Raw genomic sequence first — 18524 nt, 5'->3', positions numbered from 1 at the left:
GCAAACCAATGTTATAAACATTTGTTTTTTAGTATAAACCAATGTTTTAATGTTTTTTTAAAAATATAAAACAGTGTTATAAACATTTTTTTAATATAGACCAGTGTTAAAAACATTGTTTTTAAATATAAACCAAAGTTATAAACAGTTTTAAAAATATAAACCAATATAAAAACACTTTTTAAAATATAAACCTTTGTTATAAGTATTTGTTTAAAAATATAAATCAATGTTATAAACATACTTTTTTAAAATATCAACAAATATAACAAACATTTTAAAAAAAAATAAAAACCAATGTTAAAAACATTTTTAAAAATATGTTTATCTAGATAGGGGATAGAACTCTGGTGTCATTCGGTTGAGAAGAACTGACATTTTGTTACGTGTGACGATTCAGGTTTTTTAAAAATATATCTTGAGTTAAGTAACTTGTTGTTGACCCTGTGAGGCTTTGTGGTGACACACATAGTGGTGTGTAGCTGAGAAACAGATCTTCGTGGTTCAGTAGCTGAACCCGCACAGTGTGTAGCATACATAAAGAGCGTGCTTGGCATATTTATAACGTGCAGGTGCAGGTTCGGCCGTACCGGCTGTAAATAACTAGAAGCAACTTGTTGCACTCATTTCTATCTTAGCAGCACCGTTAGGGCCAAGTTTATTTTAAAAGAGAATAGCGTTGCTCTAACTCAACCTTAAAGTCAAGGTTTTTTTAGAATGAATGAGGTAATGAATGTATGCTCTGACTTTTGGTAACACTTGCATTAAGAAAAAAAACTGAAATTGTAAGTCTGTGTGTGTGTGTGGGGGGGGGGGGGCTCATACTCAACCCTAATTGTAAACCTATCCCTAGTCCCCAACCCTTTTTCTTAGCCTTTACCTAGCCTTATCACCAATTCTAAACCTAATTTTACCCTAACCCAAAAGTAATAACCTATCCTTGGCCACCAACCCTTTTTCTTAACCCTTCCCTAGCCTTATCCCCAATTCTAAACCTAATTTTACCCTAACCCAAACGTAATAGACCTAAACCTATCCATAGCCTTTCCCTAACTCTGTAAATTTTGCCTTGCCGTCACCCTAACCCTGGCCATATTTGGGATACCGAAACCAAAAACCCCAATAATACACTGCCTTGTCCTATTATAGTTTGAGCAAGGCCTAAATACTTTTTGCTGCGTTTGTTTCAAACTGCCATCCAACCAAAGCTGGGATGATAAGTTGGCTTTTCAAGTCATCCCTGAGTACCATGTCACGATAGTAGATCACTTAAAGGTCGTTATCTCAATAGACCATAACTGTAATTATTGGACATACCTTGTGAACAAACTGAGAATACCCTAGTCCAGCTTCGGTCAAATATTTTTATTAGCGCTGCATTACATAGTTAGGTCATTCTGATTTATTGATCTCCAGATAGAAAGATAATTATGTTTATCTTCAGATAACGTACTTTATCAAAGATCCGACTAGGCAGAGAGATGACACAGCATTGTTTGACGGGAAGGTCTTTTTTTCATGTGTCGTTTGTGCAACAAAATGTGCACAGATTAGTGCATGGATTCTGGTTGAAGTTCTCATAAAGCTTAGGTTTTCAGCGAAAAAAAAATATTTTTATTTTATTTTTATTATTTTTTTTTTTTGCGAAAGTCGTGGGTTTTGTTTTCAGGTCATTTAGAAAAAAATAATTCATAGTTCGACAGAGTAACTGTCGCCTCGTTGTCTATTGGGTTATTGACATAAGGGTCGCTGACTTATGGGTCTATTAGGTTATTGAATTATGAGCCTATTTAGAGTAGTGGCCTAAGGTTATAGGGGTTATTGGCTTAAGGGGACAATTGATGGTTAACTTCTAGGTTTTCTGTATGCAAAAGTACAGTTACGTTTGTGATATGACGGTCTATAGGGCAAGTGAAGAAACACTAACTATGGTCGATAAAAAAATAAAAAAATTGTCTATTTAAACACGTTTTTGACTTTTTTAATTCAAACGTTTTTTGTTTATACTTGATCGATTTAGACACATTTGTACTTTGTCACTTTTAATCTTTAGCACATTTCTTCAGTTTAAACCTCTAGGTTGCCTTGTCAGTCTACACAAGAGATGTATGAGAAGACATTGTGCTAAAGTTTATTCAAAGCACACAGTGTTTCTTCCAGACTTTTTTCTACGGGGTGCACTTCAAATTTTCGGGGGGGGGGGGGGGCGGACAACAATTTCCGGGGGGGACGGGGGACGGACATTTCCTATAGACTCATAATATTTCCTATATTTCCTATATATTTTCTACAGACTTTCTTCGGGGGAGGGGGAGGTACCCACCCTCCCCCAACCCCGAAGAGATGCCTGGAAGAAACTTTGAAAGCACATCCCCCATTTTCCCATGCGTTTCTTCTGCTATCATTATAACACTGCAAGGGGAAGTAACACACACAAATATTATTACAAGCTTTTATTTAACTTGCTTCCTCTGTCCAACGTCAGTCTGTCGTCATGAATAGAAACGGGCGAGCGAAATTTCGGGCACTTTTAACCGACTAATTTCTCTGAAATTCGGTACGTGAGTCGAGAATTGAAGACAATGCAACATGACATTAAATTTGACTTTCTTCGGTGCCTGGCAATTTTTTATGAATTAATTAAAATTTTCTGAAATTAGTAGTCTGTCCTATAATACTATTCCGCACTATTATGCGCGCATTATCATGTTCATTTGACGCGAAATAGGTTTTGATCATGAAACACTATTGTATTTAAAAAATTTGGTATACTGAAAAAATGCATAAATAAACCGGGAGCGATCTCTCCTAAACTTTCTCGAATATTCTGTAATAAAAAAACAGGGGATGGGGACTCGGGATATAGCCATGAATTTTAATCCATTTTAAATACTTAAAACTTTTTAAAATAGAATAAAATCTCGTAGAAAAAAGAATTCCACACCAGTGAACGCCAAACAAAATGTGCATACTACCACTCTTAAAGTATTAATATTTAATATTAAATAGGATGTAATTTATAACTAACCGTAAACTTTGTTTTGTCTAATTGTAATTTCTTTTAATATTTAATCAATAATTCTATCAACGTCTAAAACAGTTACCCGTGTTTGACATTTTACGAAAGGTGTCCCTTTATTAAAGGATCCAAAATTTTAAAGATTGAGTGAATATATGTGTAATTTGTGTTGTATATCATCAAAATTGAATGGAGTCATGTTATAATAAAGCTACCGTTTGTAGGCTTTCAAGCAAAACCTACAGTAAAGTACTCAATAAGTAAAATATATAGTTTTTACAAGGTGACATAGCTAATATAAAAGATGTGTTTTTATTATTACGTAATGAAATTTGGAGCGTTTTATTTTGTTTTTCAAGCCTGTCTTAGTTACACTTGGTTAATTTAGCTATTCTTGTGAAAGTTATTTCCCTTGAATAAATGAATTTTGATATTTAGATTTTCAAATGGGAGATAATTCGTTGCTTAACTTGACATTCATTTCAAATTCCTGCACCGCTTACATTTAAATATAAACTTTCTCGAATATTCTAATATAACACTACGTGGGATGGCAACTCGGAATATAGACATGATTTTTGTTTACTTAAACTTTTAAAAATAGAATAAAATCTAGAAGAAAAAAGAATTGCGCACCAAACGAACGCCAAAAACAAAAAATGTGCATAATAGTGCGCAATATTATTAGTAGTTTATAAATTTACATGCGGTTTTTTTTTAGAAATTGGAAATCGCGTAAATTAGTACTTCCGTCAACGGAAATTACTCAAAATTTGACAGAATGTAGAGAAATTTCATTTATCTATCTGAAATAGTACTCAAATTATAGGCTTTTGAAAAATTCAAAGTAAAAAAACGTACCACTTCCAGTTATCGGAAATCGCTCAAAAGTTAATACGGATCTACGATTTTGATACAATACTTATATATGAAATTTCATCAACCTAGATGTAACGGTACTCAAGTTATCGTGTTTACAGACACACAGACACACATACACACAGACATACGGACAGAATTGCAAAGTCCAGTTTTTCCGACTCGATAACGCATAAAACGCCAAAATGTTTATATATTTGTATTTATAATTTTTGTCTGATTAAAATAAGTCTTCTATACTCCGGATGTGATGAAGGACTGAGGTGTAAAACAGTGAAAACTGTCAAAATTTCATGTTATTTTTTAGCACGATTACAAGACTTTCTCTATACTTTGTATATACGAGAAAGTAAAAAGGAAAAAAAAATTATTTTCTTTAAATATATAATAATACTCTGCTATTTAAGTAACTACAAAGAAAAGAGGAGGTGTTATTTTACTCTAGTTTTGTTTTTTAAAATACCGATAACGTAAGCTGAGGCGTAGCGAGTGGGGGGGGGGGGGGGGCATATGTCCCCGGGCGCCTACCTTAGGGGGGCGCCAAAATAGGTTAGAAAAACAAATTGAAAGTTTGAGGGGGGGGGGGTTGCAAATGAAAAGTTCGAGGCGGGGGTGCAAGTCGAAGTTTGAGGGGGGGGGGGGAGTGCAAATCAAAAGTTCGAGGGGGGTGCAAATCGAAAGTTTGTCCCCGGGCGCCGGGAAGGGTCGCTACGCCTCTGAACGTAAGTACCGTTTCATTTAGGTGAACACAATTTTATACATAGGCATAAATCATATGATCTTAAATCTATCGCAAAGTGATTTCTGGAGACCGAAAGTAATACTTTAAAGGTAGGCCTATTCCGATTTCTCTAAAAATACCACTTCTACTAGTCCGATTTGCTTCCAAGTTTTCAACTAGACAAAGACTAAATGACAATGAACTGTGACATAAAATGTGACTATATTAAGTGTTTAATTAACTAACTATTAAAAAAAAAAAAATATTTCCATTATATTGTACTACATTTCCGCGCTTATATACACTTCATATTGCATGCGCTCTTTTAGTGTGCAATTTTTATAAAAAGTATCATAAAAATAAAAACAATATAAAAACATTTCTATATCCCGATTACACTGGAAGTGCCACTTCTCTGTGTGATATATAAGAATATACGAGAAAGCTTTGGGGAGATTATTATTAAACAAAATGGAAAAGAAAACAACACACATAACGTAGGAAAATAACCTTAACAAATGAACACCTGAAGCACTGTTTTATTTTATTTAAAGCCGTCTTAATCTCTCACTTATATAAGGCGCGGCGTGTATAATTTTTTACTTATTTTTTCGCAACAAGCCTAACGACTAGACCAACAGCAACCGAGGCTGCAACTGCAACTAAAACCCCAAACGTGAGCCCAAAATATGTGTTCCTTCTTTGGGCAAATGTTGTAGCGTCTAATGTGTCTTGCTTCAAACCTTTCAGAAATGGCATCAAATCTGTGGCATAAATAAACAAACGACATCAAACCTGTGTCGTTTATATATATATATGTATATATATATATATATATATATATATATATATATATATATATATATATATATATATATATATACATATATATATATATATATATATATACCTGCATCAAACCTGTGTCGAAAATAAACTAAACACATATAAAAATGGGTCATGAAAAAACAAACAGCATCAAGTTTATCTCATAAATATACACTCTATACATGTTTTACAAAGTCATACAATTTACATAATACATAAACACACAGGCTATACATAAAAACCTCACAGTCATTGTGTGACTAGATTGTTAAGTAATATTTGTACACAGTGTCGTCTTTACATTAGTGCCATTTGATAAATTTGGTCAAAAAAAATTTTTGTGTTTGGTCAATTTTTACTTTCTCGTTAACGAAGAAGACCTGTAAACTTACAAAAACCCGAAATCGAGATTTTCATAAATATTGACGGTATACACATCCCTTAAACAATTTTGTCGGTATGTCTGTGCGTTTGTATATGTTTGTGTCTGTCTGTCTGTAAACATTATAACTTGAGTACCGTTACAGCTAGGTTGATGAAATTTCATATTTAAGTATTATTTCAAAGTTTTAGTTTTGTATCAACTTTTCAGCGATTTAAAATAAACGGAAATGGAATAAGTTCTACTTTCGGTTTTTCAAAAATCTATAACTTGAATATTGATTCTGATAGACGAAATTTCACATATAAGTAGGAGATCTAATTCTATGTTGTTGTTTTTTTCCAAGTTTTGAATAATTTCCAGTGACCTGAAGTAGTACTTTATGCTATTTCCAATTTTCCAAAAAAACACATTTTAAGTCAAGACTGGAAGAAAATATATATTGTGACATAAATGGCTTAATTAGTTGATTAATTAACTATTTGAAAATTAATGAAGTTTTTTCTTTAGACCGTACTAATGCTTCGCTTATACACACGTTGTTTTTTGTTCATTTGGTTCGCAATTCTTTTTTCTATAAGATTCAATTCTATTTTTTTTTATTTTAGTTTTTAAAATTTGATTACAAATCATTTCTATATCCCAAGTTGCCACACCACGTAGTGCTGTATAAGAATGTTCGAGAAATTTTAGGGGAGATCACTCCCGCTTTATTTATTTAATATTCAACAGTTTTGAAACCTGATGTTGTGGGAAATATTCTCCAGATATCTAAATAATAACAAACATTTATACTATCAGAAAAAGGGTGCTTAAATAACGTGTTTCACTACATTAAAACGTTTTACTAAATTTCAACAACAGACTTTTTGTGTGGGTTTTTCAATCGTTAAAAGATAAAGCCACACTCACTTGTGCCTCCTGTTCCTTTAAGATCTAAGTTTTCTACATTGTCCTGCGTTAACTTCCTCGCTGGCATTAACACATATCTAAAGAGAAAACAATACATTGTGTATTCAGTTCATTTTATATAGTGTGAAGAGCAATATCACAAAAGGAAAAACATAAAGAGCTATACCAAGGCTATACAAAGATACTAGGGCTGCACAGTGGTATTTATCTGTTATTTATTGTCTAAACCAGGGGTTCCCAACCTTTTTTTACTCTAGAGCACATTCTAAAATATCGGTATGGTGGCGGGCACCACCTATTTTAAATCGACAAACTCCTTCCATAACTTGTCATTTTCCCATAATTTATTTTCTCATTTTCTTATTTTCTTATAGATTCTAGTCATAATGTATTAATAAATAATAAACAAAAATGTTTCAAAATAATAACATTATTTGGCATTTTTTTCAAATTGCATACACACAGAGAAATGTATTTACAAAACGTAAATAGTGCAGTCTGGCTCGCCGCTAGACAACTTGGGACAAGTATCGAACAAATTTAATAAACCTAGGCAGTCAAAAAAAAATTAAAACTGTAACAAATGAATAAAAATAAATCAAATTTTAAAATAATGTTTATGAAAAAAATTCTGTCTCTGTCGAATAGTGAGAGGCGGGCACATACGAATCGTTCAGCTCGCGCCATAGCGCCCGCGGGCACAGGGTTGGGAACCCCTGGTCTAAACAATGCTCAAAAATTTAAAAAAAAAAAAAACGTTCCACGTAAGAATTATCAAAAGGGTACATAAAGCATCATTAAACACAATATGAAACGTTTAAATTAATTAAAAACTATTAAAAAAATCACTGTGAAAAAAAATAAGATAGTCTTGAATGACATTCCAAGCAGATCTAGATTAATTACCGGTCAATTAATTAGTTTAAAAAATTGTTTTTGAAAGTATGTAAAGATCGACTATGTTAGGAGGTAAACACAACATGTTTACTTTGTGACTAGTTGAAGATGACCCGTTCTGAACTTGACAACGGCTGAAAGACTCTTGTTATAGGCCTCTGTCAGTGAATCCACATGACTGGAGGTGACTGAAATGAGAAATATGACTTGAGGTGACTGAAAGAGAAACAGTTTTTAGCATGACTGAAGCAAATTGAAAAAGAAAACAGATTTTAACATGGCTGAGGTGACTGATAGGAAAACAGAATAAGGACTTCAACATCATTGGCGCCGACTTCAATCGAAATAAAAATAAAGAAAGATGACTACGATAGAACAAGTATCGTGCCCATAACCATATTTCCACTTTATGGAGCATTGATTTTCTCCTTGGATCTATTGGCATTACTGGCTTTAATTATAAACAGTACAAGCTTATAGATGCACAACACAATTCTATTCTATATTACATTCTATTTTACATTGGAAAATGATTTAATTATATTACTTTTTATATACACATATTATAATATGTAATTTCAACAATGTAATACAAGCAGTAAAAAATGTTAACTACATTGTACCTAAATGCCTCAGCTTGTGTTTCCTGTTCTCAATGTCCTCGATCAGTCTTTTATGTGCTGTGGGCATGTACATCCTCATCAGCAAAATCGTGTCTCGTTTTTCTGGACATTAAAGTAAACAAACGAGAAACGTGAAACTCATGTATAACTAAAATCTGGAAACAACTAACACAGATCCTTATCACAGATAATCCAAACATAATTGCTTATACGAGTCTAAGATTTCAAATATATAAGAAAGTATGTAAACTTTAGCTTTACGAAACACAAACGACCAACAACAAATTTATATTAAAAATATTCTTGAAATAAAGTTTTCATATTGCCGATTTCGTGGCTGACTTTAATTAGCAAATGTATGACAATCCGAAATGTGTTGACTTGTACATTTAATAAAAGATGCTGTACATTTTATATAACTGTAAGTTGATCCTAGCAAGTTTTACTAGGTTTAACATTATCTCACCTTGGTCATGTTCAACACAGAGCAGGGTGTCCAGAAGTTGAAGGGTTGACGATTGGGCTCCTGTGTTACCACAAAACTAGGAGGATTTTACATTTATTCAATAACGATAACAACAGTAAGCAAGGAGACCTTTTTTCACACATACCGTATTCAAAACAACAACAACAACAAATAATAGCATGGTAATAAAAAGCAATGGAGTAGAAAACACATAGCAGTAACACAGCGTTATAGGATTTGGAATAAAGAAATAATATTACAATAATAATACAAAATTAGATAGAATAAAAATATAATAGATATATGAGAAATGTTGCAATGAAGATACGGGAGGCAGTTAAACTAGGAGGATAAAGGAGATCTTAATCAAAACCATAACAAAATTTTTAAACAAATAATACAGAAAAATGGTATTTAACTGTTGGGAAAATATATGTGTAAATCCATAAAAAAGGTCTTGATGACTTAGCTTAGAATCTGAATTTGATCTTTGTGCCTTGATAGTTGTTGATTGAATTTTTATTAGAAATTAGTAGATATTTTTAGTTAGACTTTTACTTACGCTAATATTTTCATTAGACTAATCAGATTTCTATTCCCCATATCAAAACAGACTCGTTTTGTCTCTACATTATATGCGAGCTTTATGCCCCCCCCCCCCCATCCCCCATCTCAACTAGTGTCGAGTACCTATGGAGGCCGAGTCAGCTCAGTGATGTTTCGTGCTCTATGATTAAATCCAGGCATCAGTATCCAAACTTAACCAACATCATCTCTATATACGACATGACAACATCAGAAAGTGTTTTGTTTAGTTTTACTTTTAAAGGATTTTCCGACACGCCCTCATAGACCAGTCCATCGGGCATGGGGCCTCCTTCTCCTCCCCACCTGAGAGAGAGAAACAGAAAATAAAAATCAATTTTATTTTAAAAGATTTTTTAATGAAACTCCCGGTAGCAAGTCCAAAAGCTTTTAGCTTGACTTAATTAATCAAGCCACTGATCAAATTGTACTTATTATGTACTGAGAGGTCGCCCGGTGGTTTGGACTCATGGTCGCACTGGTAACCCCTGGGGGAGGTACCCTTGAAGACCGGAGATGACCACTGGGGATAAAAGAGATAAGCTCGTGATCCCAGATTATTTTTTTCTTGAATTCGCGGCCTTCACGCGGCCCTCGCAGAGTCCCGACGGGTAAATCCCACTTGGGGATAGGGTTGGGTAAAACGTTTGTAGCTAACAGTGGATAGAGATTTTTTTTTTATCTTGGTTAAAAACCATCTCAAGTCAGAGGGCTGGTCGTGAAAACTGGCACTGAGACTATAACCAAATAAAACTTCATGAGATGTAGTAAAAATAAATAGTACCGTGTACCCGGACCGATCAAGGACAATGAAACTGAAATGCTGTGGGACCAGATTGGTGAGATGTAATGTGCTTGACACTCACCACAAGGGATTATACCCCACCCCCAGAAAGTCACGAAAATTGAGGGCAAGGGAAACCCATGTGGAAAATGAGGAAAAGGAATTTCTAAAAATAAGAAAGCAAACCTACGGCCTAATGGACATGACAGAAGTGAAGATATGGGTGATAAAAATAGCGTACACGAGAAAACGGAAGGATTTTAATTATCTTATACTTAAATGCGTAGTGCACAAATGTTCTTCGTTCTTTATTTTAGTGTTTGAAGGGATCCCCTCCAGCACAATTAAGTATACGTGTCAACTGGTTATGCGCCATTGAGGCCATTGACTTGATTTCAGAAGTTGTTTCATTTTGGAGTTGTCTCTCCTAGCTAACGAGCCTCATCTGCCCGAGGGTTCGAACTCGAGACTTTTCGGTTCAGCAACCATGAGCTTTACCGACTCGGCCACGCAGGTACAATTGTAAAAATAAGTAAGACTATCAAAAATAGAGTCGACGTAGCGTTAATCCAAATATTCATTTTAAATCGTAAAAAAAATGTAACATGTCGGGGTAGACCCAGTACCGCTGCCCATGCACGGGGTGTCCTAACACTTGTGAGGAACAACCTGCAACCAGAGCGCTTAACAACCCAAATATCTTATGGCGCTACAGACAGTGTGGCAGTCTAAATATGGAAGGATAGAGCGGCCTACACGACAACAGACATATAAAATACCCCCCCCCCCCCGAGACATATATAATACCCCCCCCCCCCCGAGACATATATAATACCCCCCGAGACATATATAATTACCCCCCCCCCCCCGAAACTGACGCTACAGACAATGTGACCGGCAAAATATGGAAGGATGGAGCGGCCTACACAACAACAGACATATATATTTCCCCCCCCCCCGAGACATATATAATTACCCCCCCCCCCCCGAAACTGACGCTACAGACAATGTGACCGGCAAAATATGGAAGGATGGAGCGGCCTACACAACAACAGACATATATATCCCCCCCCCCCCCTCGAGACATATATAATTACCCCCCCCCCCCCCCCAAAAAAAAACTGACGCTACAGACAATGTGTCCAGGTAATTTTTATGGTGGTATTATATATGTCTGTTGTCGTATAGGCCGCTCCAACCTTCCATATTTGGACGCCCATACTGTATGTAGCATCGGACGTATTATATAAGTATGTGTTATTGAAATGACAATTAAACATTGTTAAAATATGGAACCCCCGTATCGTCGTTTTCGGCGGCCATCATTACCATAACGACGGTAAAAAAAAGTAGATCAAGCGACAGCCTAAAATTTTCGCAATCCAGCGCCTATCAGTTTGGTAACCGCAGTACTATCATGCAGTATGTGAACTTTGAGTTTTCAAAGCTTCCGATTAAATACACTTCACAACAACTGAGGCGTGTGTGTATTAGTTTTTTGTAGTTGCTCCTTGTTTCTTGTTCATTGGTCATTTAAGCTATTTGTCCTGTTCTGTGTTTGTTTTACTTTTAGTAGTTTTTTATCTGAATTTTATTTAACCTGCTCTATATTTTTATATATTTTGTTTCCCTTATGTAAATGTTAATTTGTTGCATTTCATTCTTGATGTCAGTTTACCATGGCCTACCTTACCTTCTTACAGATCAATATTGTGATTGATTTCTCTATCGACTGGTCAATGTTAGCTCACATCTCATTTTGTAAAACCAGTAACTGATCACGCAGCCTGCCTAAAGTCACTTAAAACAAAGTCATGACTTACCCACCAAAGAAGGGACGGATGACTTTGTAAAACGTCTCCCCAGCCAGTTTGTCTGTGTAAGACAAATACGACAGACATAGTTATTGTAAACGTATAAGACAAATACAACAGACATTATTCTTGTGAATGTAAAAGACAAATACGACAGACATAGTTATTGTAAACGTGTAAGACAAATACGACAGACATTATTTTTGTGAACGTGTAAGACAAATACGACAGACATAGTTACTGTAAACGCGTAAAACAAATAAACGGGTAAATACTTTAAACTTAAGACTAGAGTACCCATAGAGTTGTTTTATTATCTTCTCTAATGTATTACCCTCAAGCTTTAGTTTTAAAAAAAATGTTTGAAGATTCAGTTGTAGGATGAATACTATGTTTTGAGAGAGAGAAAAATATTAAAAATATAATAGAATGCATATTAAAGGCGAAAACAAATTAAGCTAATAGGCAGGTTTGTGTATAGAACTGTTGAACTGTTGATATATTTTTATAACAGATATTCAAGCGAAGCAGTAAAATGGATGGTCAATTGTATAAATTATTACATCCCATGTAATGTTATAACTCTAAAATTATTCGTACAGTTTTAACTGATGACCAAACTAACTTTAACAAGAGAGAAATTAAAGTGACCGCCCTAAAAACAAATTATTGAGACCAATTAAAACATTTAATCAATCTCCTTTCGATATGACGGAATAAAAAGAGCAGACTAAGGGACATATAAGAGTGTGACGTTATAGCCACTACGGTTTATGCGTGTGATTGTACAGCCCCTACCGTGCATGCGTGTGAGTGTATAGCCCCTACCGTGCATGCGTGTGAGTGTACAGCCCCTACCCTGCATTCGTGTGAGTGTACAGTCTCTACCGTGCATGCGTGTGAGTGTATAGACCCTACCGTGCATGCGTGTGAGTGTATGGGCCCTACCGTGCATGCGTGTTAGTGTACAGCCCCTACCCTGCATGCGTGTGAGTGTACAGTCTCTACCGTGCATGCGTGTGAGTGTATAGCCCCTACCGTGCATGCGTGTGAGTGTATGGGCCCTACCGTGCATGCGTGTTAGTGTACAGTCTCTACCGTGCATGCGTGTGAGTGTACAGCCCCTACCGTGCATGCGTGTGAGTGAGTACTGCATGTCCAAGATTCCAGCCAACAGTCCATCCAGCTGTTTCACCAGTCTGTCAACGATTCTGTCTCTCTGTGTGACGTCACCCACAGGAAGCTTCTGGTAGTTGTCTAGAACTTCTAAAATATTCACCATCGGCTGGAGACGTTGTTCGTTATAGGGGGAAAAAATGTTTGTATTAACAAGGCAGCTAAATTTCAAAAACATGTTTTCAGGTAGTTTTATAATAATTCTTTAAAGGGGGGGGGGGGGGGGGGGGCAACTACCCCATTCTACATATACAAACACAAACACACGGCAATGACACACACACTCGACTCAAACCCCCCCCCCACCCCACACATCCGTAATAAAGCTAACGTCATGGTCATAAATAATTATTTCTTAGTATACGTTTAATCGCCTTATTCATTATGAAAATGATTCTTCAAGCACACTTCTACCAGAGTTTCTTTCAGGCTTCGCCCCCCCCCCACACTCGAAGCAAGTCCACCGCCCCCCCCCCCCCCCCCCCCCCTCCCGTCCCCCATGAAATAGAAAAAAATATAAATGATTGTATAAATTATAACCAGTGTTCCACACACACACCAAAAAAATTGTATTCATCTTCCCCCCCCCCCCCCCCCCCCATCCCCCAACGTTAGTTTTAAGTGCTCCTTCCCCCTGAGAATAACGTCTGAAAGAAACACAGTCCTTTACCTCTAGGCATTTGGCAAAGTTGTATTCTGCCATGAAGTTCACGATAAAAAACCAGTCGCTCTCTGCCCCACCAGGTAGGTGATAGATACAGGCAAGGTTGCTGCTCAGGTAGACAGATATACAGTGGTGTTAACATGCAACATTTTAATGAGAGCGATAGAAAAGAAAACAGTTTCTACACAAAAACACACGTACACTTACATACATGTACATATATACAGGTATAAACACACACACACAAACGTAAATGTTCATATATACAGGTACAAACACACAAACGCACACAAACATCTATACAGATACAAACACACATACGTAAACCCACACACCAAGTTACTTACAATGCAAAATTATATGGTACTTTTGTTCCTGTAAGATATAAAGTACAGTGCTTAAAGCTGCAAAACGCTTCTGGATTTTGCCGATAAAAATTTTTAAAACAAAATTCTAAAACATTTTAAACCACACGACTTGGTTCAACTATAATTGTTGTCGTTTGGTGTGATAAAATCAAACTGTTTTTGTCTTTTTAAAAATTAACCGAAAATACCAAAACATCAAATACATCCAATCTTAAGCCCGTCACAAACCAGTCAGGTTTTTATGACGATATTTATTTGAATAATATCGCACCAGATTTTTTAAAATATTGTATAAACCTTTATGAGGTTATTCACAGCCGCGTCAATTAAATGGTTGATAATCATTTGGCATCTAAATCGGTTAAGTATAGGCCCCATATTAATGAAACATTTAGATTTGGGGTATGGCAGCAAAGAGTAACTGGTGTGTACAATTTATTTCAAAGATCTTTCAATGTATATTTTTCATTTTCAGTCAATTAAATTAAAACCTACTCAAAGTCCATTGGCCTGTAAAAAAAAAACAAGTATATTTGTAATTGTTATGGATTAAATAATCAGTGAAAAATAGCTATTATTTATATATATAATGACATAAATGCTTTGCTAAAACTATGTCTTAAAAACTAAGTTAACTAAATATTGAAATGTTGGAATTGTATTAGGTGGGACCTACCCTTTATGGTCCACTAGGTTCCAGTTGGCTAGAGCGAGGTCAACGTTACTTAAGATGGGTTGAATGCCCAGGTGTTGAGATATGTAATACAGGGGAACGGCCACACTCTTAGGCAGCACCTGTAATTTAAAAATTCAGGGATGTCACTTCTTATACAAGTAGTAGAATTGTTAATGGCTGTAACTATCGTTAGGGGTTTTAATTAAATTAAAGGTCTTACATTTAAATAGGAAACTGAATGACCGTATATGAATGAAATATGTTGCTGACTTTATTTTTAGCTGACAGCGGACACCTGTAATTTACCTTGGGCACATTGACGTCACCGTCTTGCCAGACATAACCAGACGCGATCATGGCCAGTTGCAGGTGAGCGAGTCTCAGCTGTCTGTGGCCCGTCAGTTTGTTGTGGTCAAGTAGGGGCATCTGGACAAGTACAGGGAGGCTTGGTTACTCAGGTTGTTAGAGGACCAATAGAGACGTAGAGGGAGACTTGGTAACTAGGATTGTTATAGGACCAGTTATAGAGAAATATAAGGAGACGTGGTAACTAGGGTTGTTATAGGACCAATAGAGAACTATAGAGAGACTTGGTAACTAAGATTATTATAAAGCCAGACTTGTTAGCTAAGTATGTTATACAGCCAGTTGAGAAATAATGGTTACTAACGATCCAATAGAGAATCTGTATAGAAAAATTTAACTTCTATACGATTGTGCTAAATGAACGTATAGAAGTATAAGAAAACTTGTATAAGTCAGATAAAACAAGAAGAGCCAGGGACATGAGAAGAGAATCTTATTTTGAGCACAACTCGGAAAGCAAGGAACGCAGATATTAAATCGAAAATATTCTCGGATAAAATACATTAAGTTTTAGACCTTTAAGTCGGATGGTAGAGCACACATATAGAGACATAAAAATTGGTATCTGACTCGAATTTGAAAGTTATTAAAGACGGCTCACATTGCGCGGACTACTCAATTCAATCATATTCCAATATCTGAACCACATACAAACATATATCATCTGCTCTATAGGCTTTCAGGTCTGGAATGGTACCTTGAATTACCCAACAAAATACTATTTGCTGAGAGGGAAGTTTAATTGAAGAAACTGCATTAATTATGATAGTTTTATTTCAATTTTTTTACGCTTCGAGTTCGTCTCATAAAGCTAATCTTTGAAGAACAAGTCCAAATCTTTTGAGAGCAATATGTAGTGTGGTGGACAAAACGCGAATGTAGTTGCAAAGCATCTTTCTTCTCTTAACCCTGTTTTCCCCTCCATGTATATATTACACACGTCATTAGACTGATTTAATGGTAGGGTCACTGACCTTTAAGACAACATTCCTGAGTTCTCGACGCTCTATTAGACTGGCCACAGAACTGGCGATGTTCTCCCATGGTTTGAAGTAGGCTGGTAGCTCCGTCTGGTGGGGCGGGGAAAGCAAAAAGGTGTTAATTATTTTATACGTATTGCTGAACACCCAACAATTTTTGTGAATAGTGTGAATATTTTGGTGGGCAGTATGGTCGAGTGGTAGAGTGTTAGACTGCTAACCCGAAAGTCTCGAGTTCGGATCCCTACAGGTCCACGTTAGTTAAAGTATAGGCGTCTGGTACTCAAATTCACCAGCCCCATGGACCGTAAGGTACGAAAGATTCATTTTTCTAACTGCTCAACAACTTCTGCTACTTTAATTTGGATATTTTCGATTAGCTTCGAAATATGCAGCAAATTTGCCTCATTTATTGTGATTATTATAAAGTAACTTCTCAACGTTAATTGAGTTTTGTGAGAATGTCAAGAAAACTAGTCATTTGTTTCGCTAAAATAAATATTTAAAAAAAATATAGTGGGAATATTTTAAGATGTTTTTAGATTGTGTGTGTGACGGTTGTGGTGTAGAAATAGCACTCACCAGAGGGTGGTCTAGCATAAATCCAGTTTTATTTGACACGTGGTAATAATTCAGATCTATTTTTAGATCAGCTAATCCATCGTGAATCATGGAGCTCATGCTGGCTTTACTAATCTCACAGGTCAAGCGGGCAGTTTATTTTTAACTAGCGCGCGTCAATGAAGTTCTCCCTGACCAAACGACAACAAAGCTGAAACCTTGTTGCGGCGTTTGTTGCTGATATCATCAACTCCGTTAGAGCGAACTGTGGTCTGGTTGTGTAGGGGATAAATGTGGGCCCTGGTACGGTGGTCTAGTAGGAGATACCAGGATCTTTTGTGGTAATTTTCTACCGGGAGGAATTAAAGTATTTTTTTTAAATTGGTATTTTTTTAAATAAACCAAGATTATATATATATTTTTTTTTTACTTTCGCGTGTATAGAGTATAGAGAAAGTATTGTAGTCGTGCAAAGAATCGAAATCAATATTTTCAAAAACTCGAGGTGTTAGACCTCCCTTTGTCGGAAAAACATAATTTTGCAATCTTATCTGTGTCTCTCTGTGTGTCTGTGCGTCCGTGTGTCAGTGTGTCTATGTGTCTTTTTGTCTGTGAACACGATAACTTGTATACCGTGATGGCTAGTTTAACGAAATTTCATATATGTATTATATAACATGTGTAGTTCTGCATCAAAGTTTCAGCGATTTCCGATAATCGGAAGTGGAACTTATTTTACTTTTGAATTTTCAAAAGCTTATAACTTAAGTACTGTTTCAGTTAGATAGAAGAAATTTTACTTATATGTCGAAGCTCTATTTCTTTGTTTGCTGACAAAATTTTGAGTAATTTCCGATGACCGGAAAAAGTACCTTACCCTAATTCCGATATCATGTAAAACGCATATGAATTTATTTTTAAATTGATTCTTCTGTCTTTCATATCTATAAAAGCAAAGCGGGTGATGGTTGTGTTTATTTGTTACTGACTCCTCTTAGATCTGGTACTTGCAGGTATGTTGCCGGAAAAATTTTCTTGCCAAAGTTTTCTGTTCACTCTCTTTTTACCGGGAAAATTAAAGTCATCTCAGAAGTCGAGTTTAAAATGACCGAAAAGTGACCTAGAGTGACCGCGGTCTAATATAAACTAAATATTTTTTAAAGTTCTTGAATTAGATCGACCACTTGCAGATGTGACAAAAAAGTGAGATTTGATAAGGAGATAGATCTGGTGCTGTAGGCGCCTGGAAAAATACCAGATTCTCAGAAATGTTCTATTGAGGGGTTAATAACTGAACGCTTTTACTTCTCAATTTAAATTATTAAAGGGACGCAACAGAGTCAGGAATTTAAACTTTTAATGCCCCCTGTTCTTCGGCTACACGCAAAAATAAACGAAGAAAACATTTGGATAAAAGAAAAACTTTTAAATTTTTACTAAACGGTTTTGAGATAGGTGTGAAAATTAATGAAAACTAACAAGTTTTACCGCTCAATTATACCTATATAAATGGATATAATTGCGTCCAAAAAATACCATAGTTACGTATTTCATGTAACGTCAGCTAACTAGGTCATGTGATCAAACTTCCGCTTCTGATTAATGTAGAAAAAAACGGCCATGTAGTTGTAGGCCTAGTGTTGTTACTAATTAAAGATTTAATCAGCTACTGATTAGGTGTAGTCAAATGAGCGAAGTCATGTGATCGTCCACCTCATCAACCATTGGATACATGACATCTACCACAGAGTCTCAGCTATGAAGGCCATTAGATACAGACTAAACTGACTGGCAGTAATGACTTAGACCATGACATTCGAATA

At 35.8% G+C, this 18524-nt stretch overlaps 1 protein-coding gene across 1 annotated transcript; it reads right to left on the bottom strand.

Moving 5' to 3' along the window:
• Nucleotides 1–5151: 5151 nt before the first annotated feature.
• Nucleotides 5152–16985, bottom strand: LOC131929105 (myoglobin-like). Its single transcript, XM_059285302.1, has 14 exons — nt 16723–16985; nt 16135–16230; nt 15101–15220; nt 14795–14913; nt 14614–14628; nt 13757–13856; nt 13039–13195; nt 11920–11971; nt 9549–9618; nt 8728–8803; nt 8262–8363; nt 7730–7826; nt 6742–6818; nt 5152–5383 (listed from the first exon to the last, which is right to left on the bottom strand). The coding sequence occupies exons 1-14, from the start codon at nt 16819–16821 to the stop codon at nt 5223–5225; spliced, it is 1341 nt and encodes a 446-aa protein (XP_059141285.1). The 5' UTR covers nt 16822–16985; the 3' UTR covers nt 5152–5222.
• Nucleotides 16986–18524: the final 1539 nt, after the last annotated feature.

Source organism: Physella acuta, unplaced genomic scaffold, assembly GCF_028476545.2.
Source record: "Physella acuta isolate Inbredline_101_S28 unplaced genomic scaffold, ASM2847654v3 ptg001598l, whole genome shotgun sequence".
NCBI classification, from domain to species: domain Eukaryota; kingdom Metazoa; phylum Mollusca; class Gastropoda; family Physidae; genus Physella; species Physella acuta.
Note: the sequence above shows the minus strand (reverse complement) of the source record. Positions and strands in the feature narration are given on the sequence as shown.

Excerpts from the sequence above, each read along its gene's own strand:
- LOC131929105 (XM_059285302.1), bottom strand. The coding sequence starts at position 16,821 with ATGAGCTCCATGATTCACGATGGATTAGCTGATCTAAAAATAGATCTG. Across the intron at positions 13,196-13,756 it reads ACTTTGCCAAATGCCTAGAG|CCGATGGTGAATATTTTAGA; the intron begins GTAAAGGACTGT and ends CAACGTCTCCAG. Across the intron at positions 9,619-11,919 it reads ATCCGTCCCTTCTTTGGTGG|GTGGGGAGGAGAAGGAGGCC; the intron begins GTAAGTCATGAC and ends TCTCTCTCTCAG.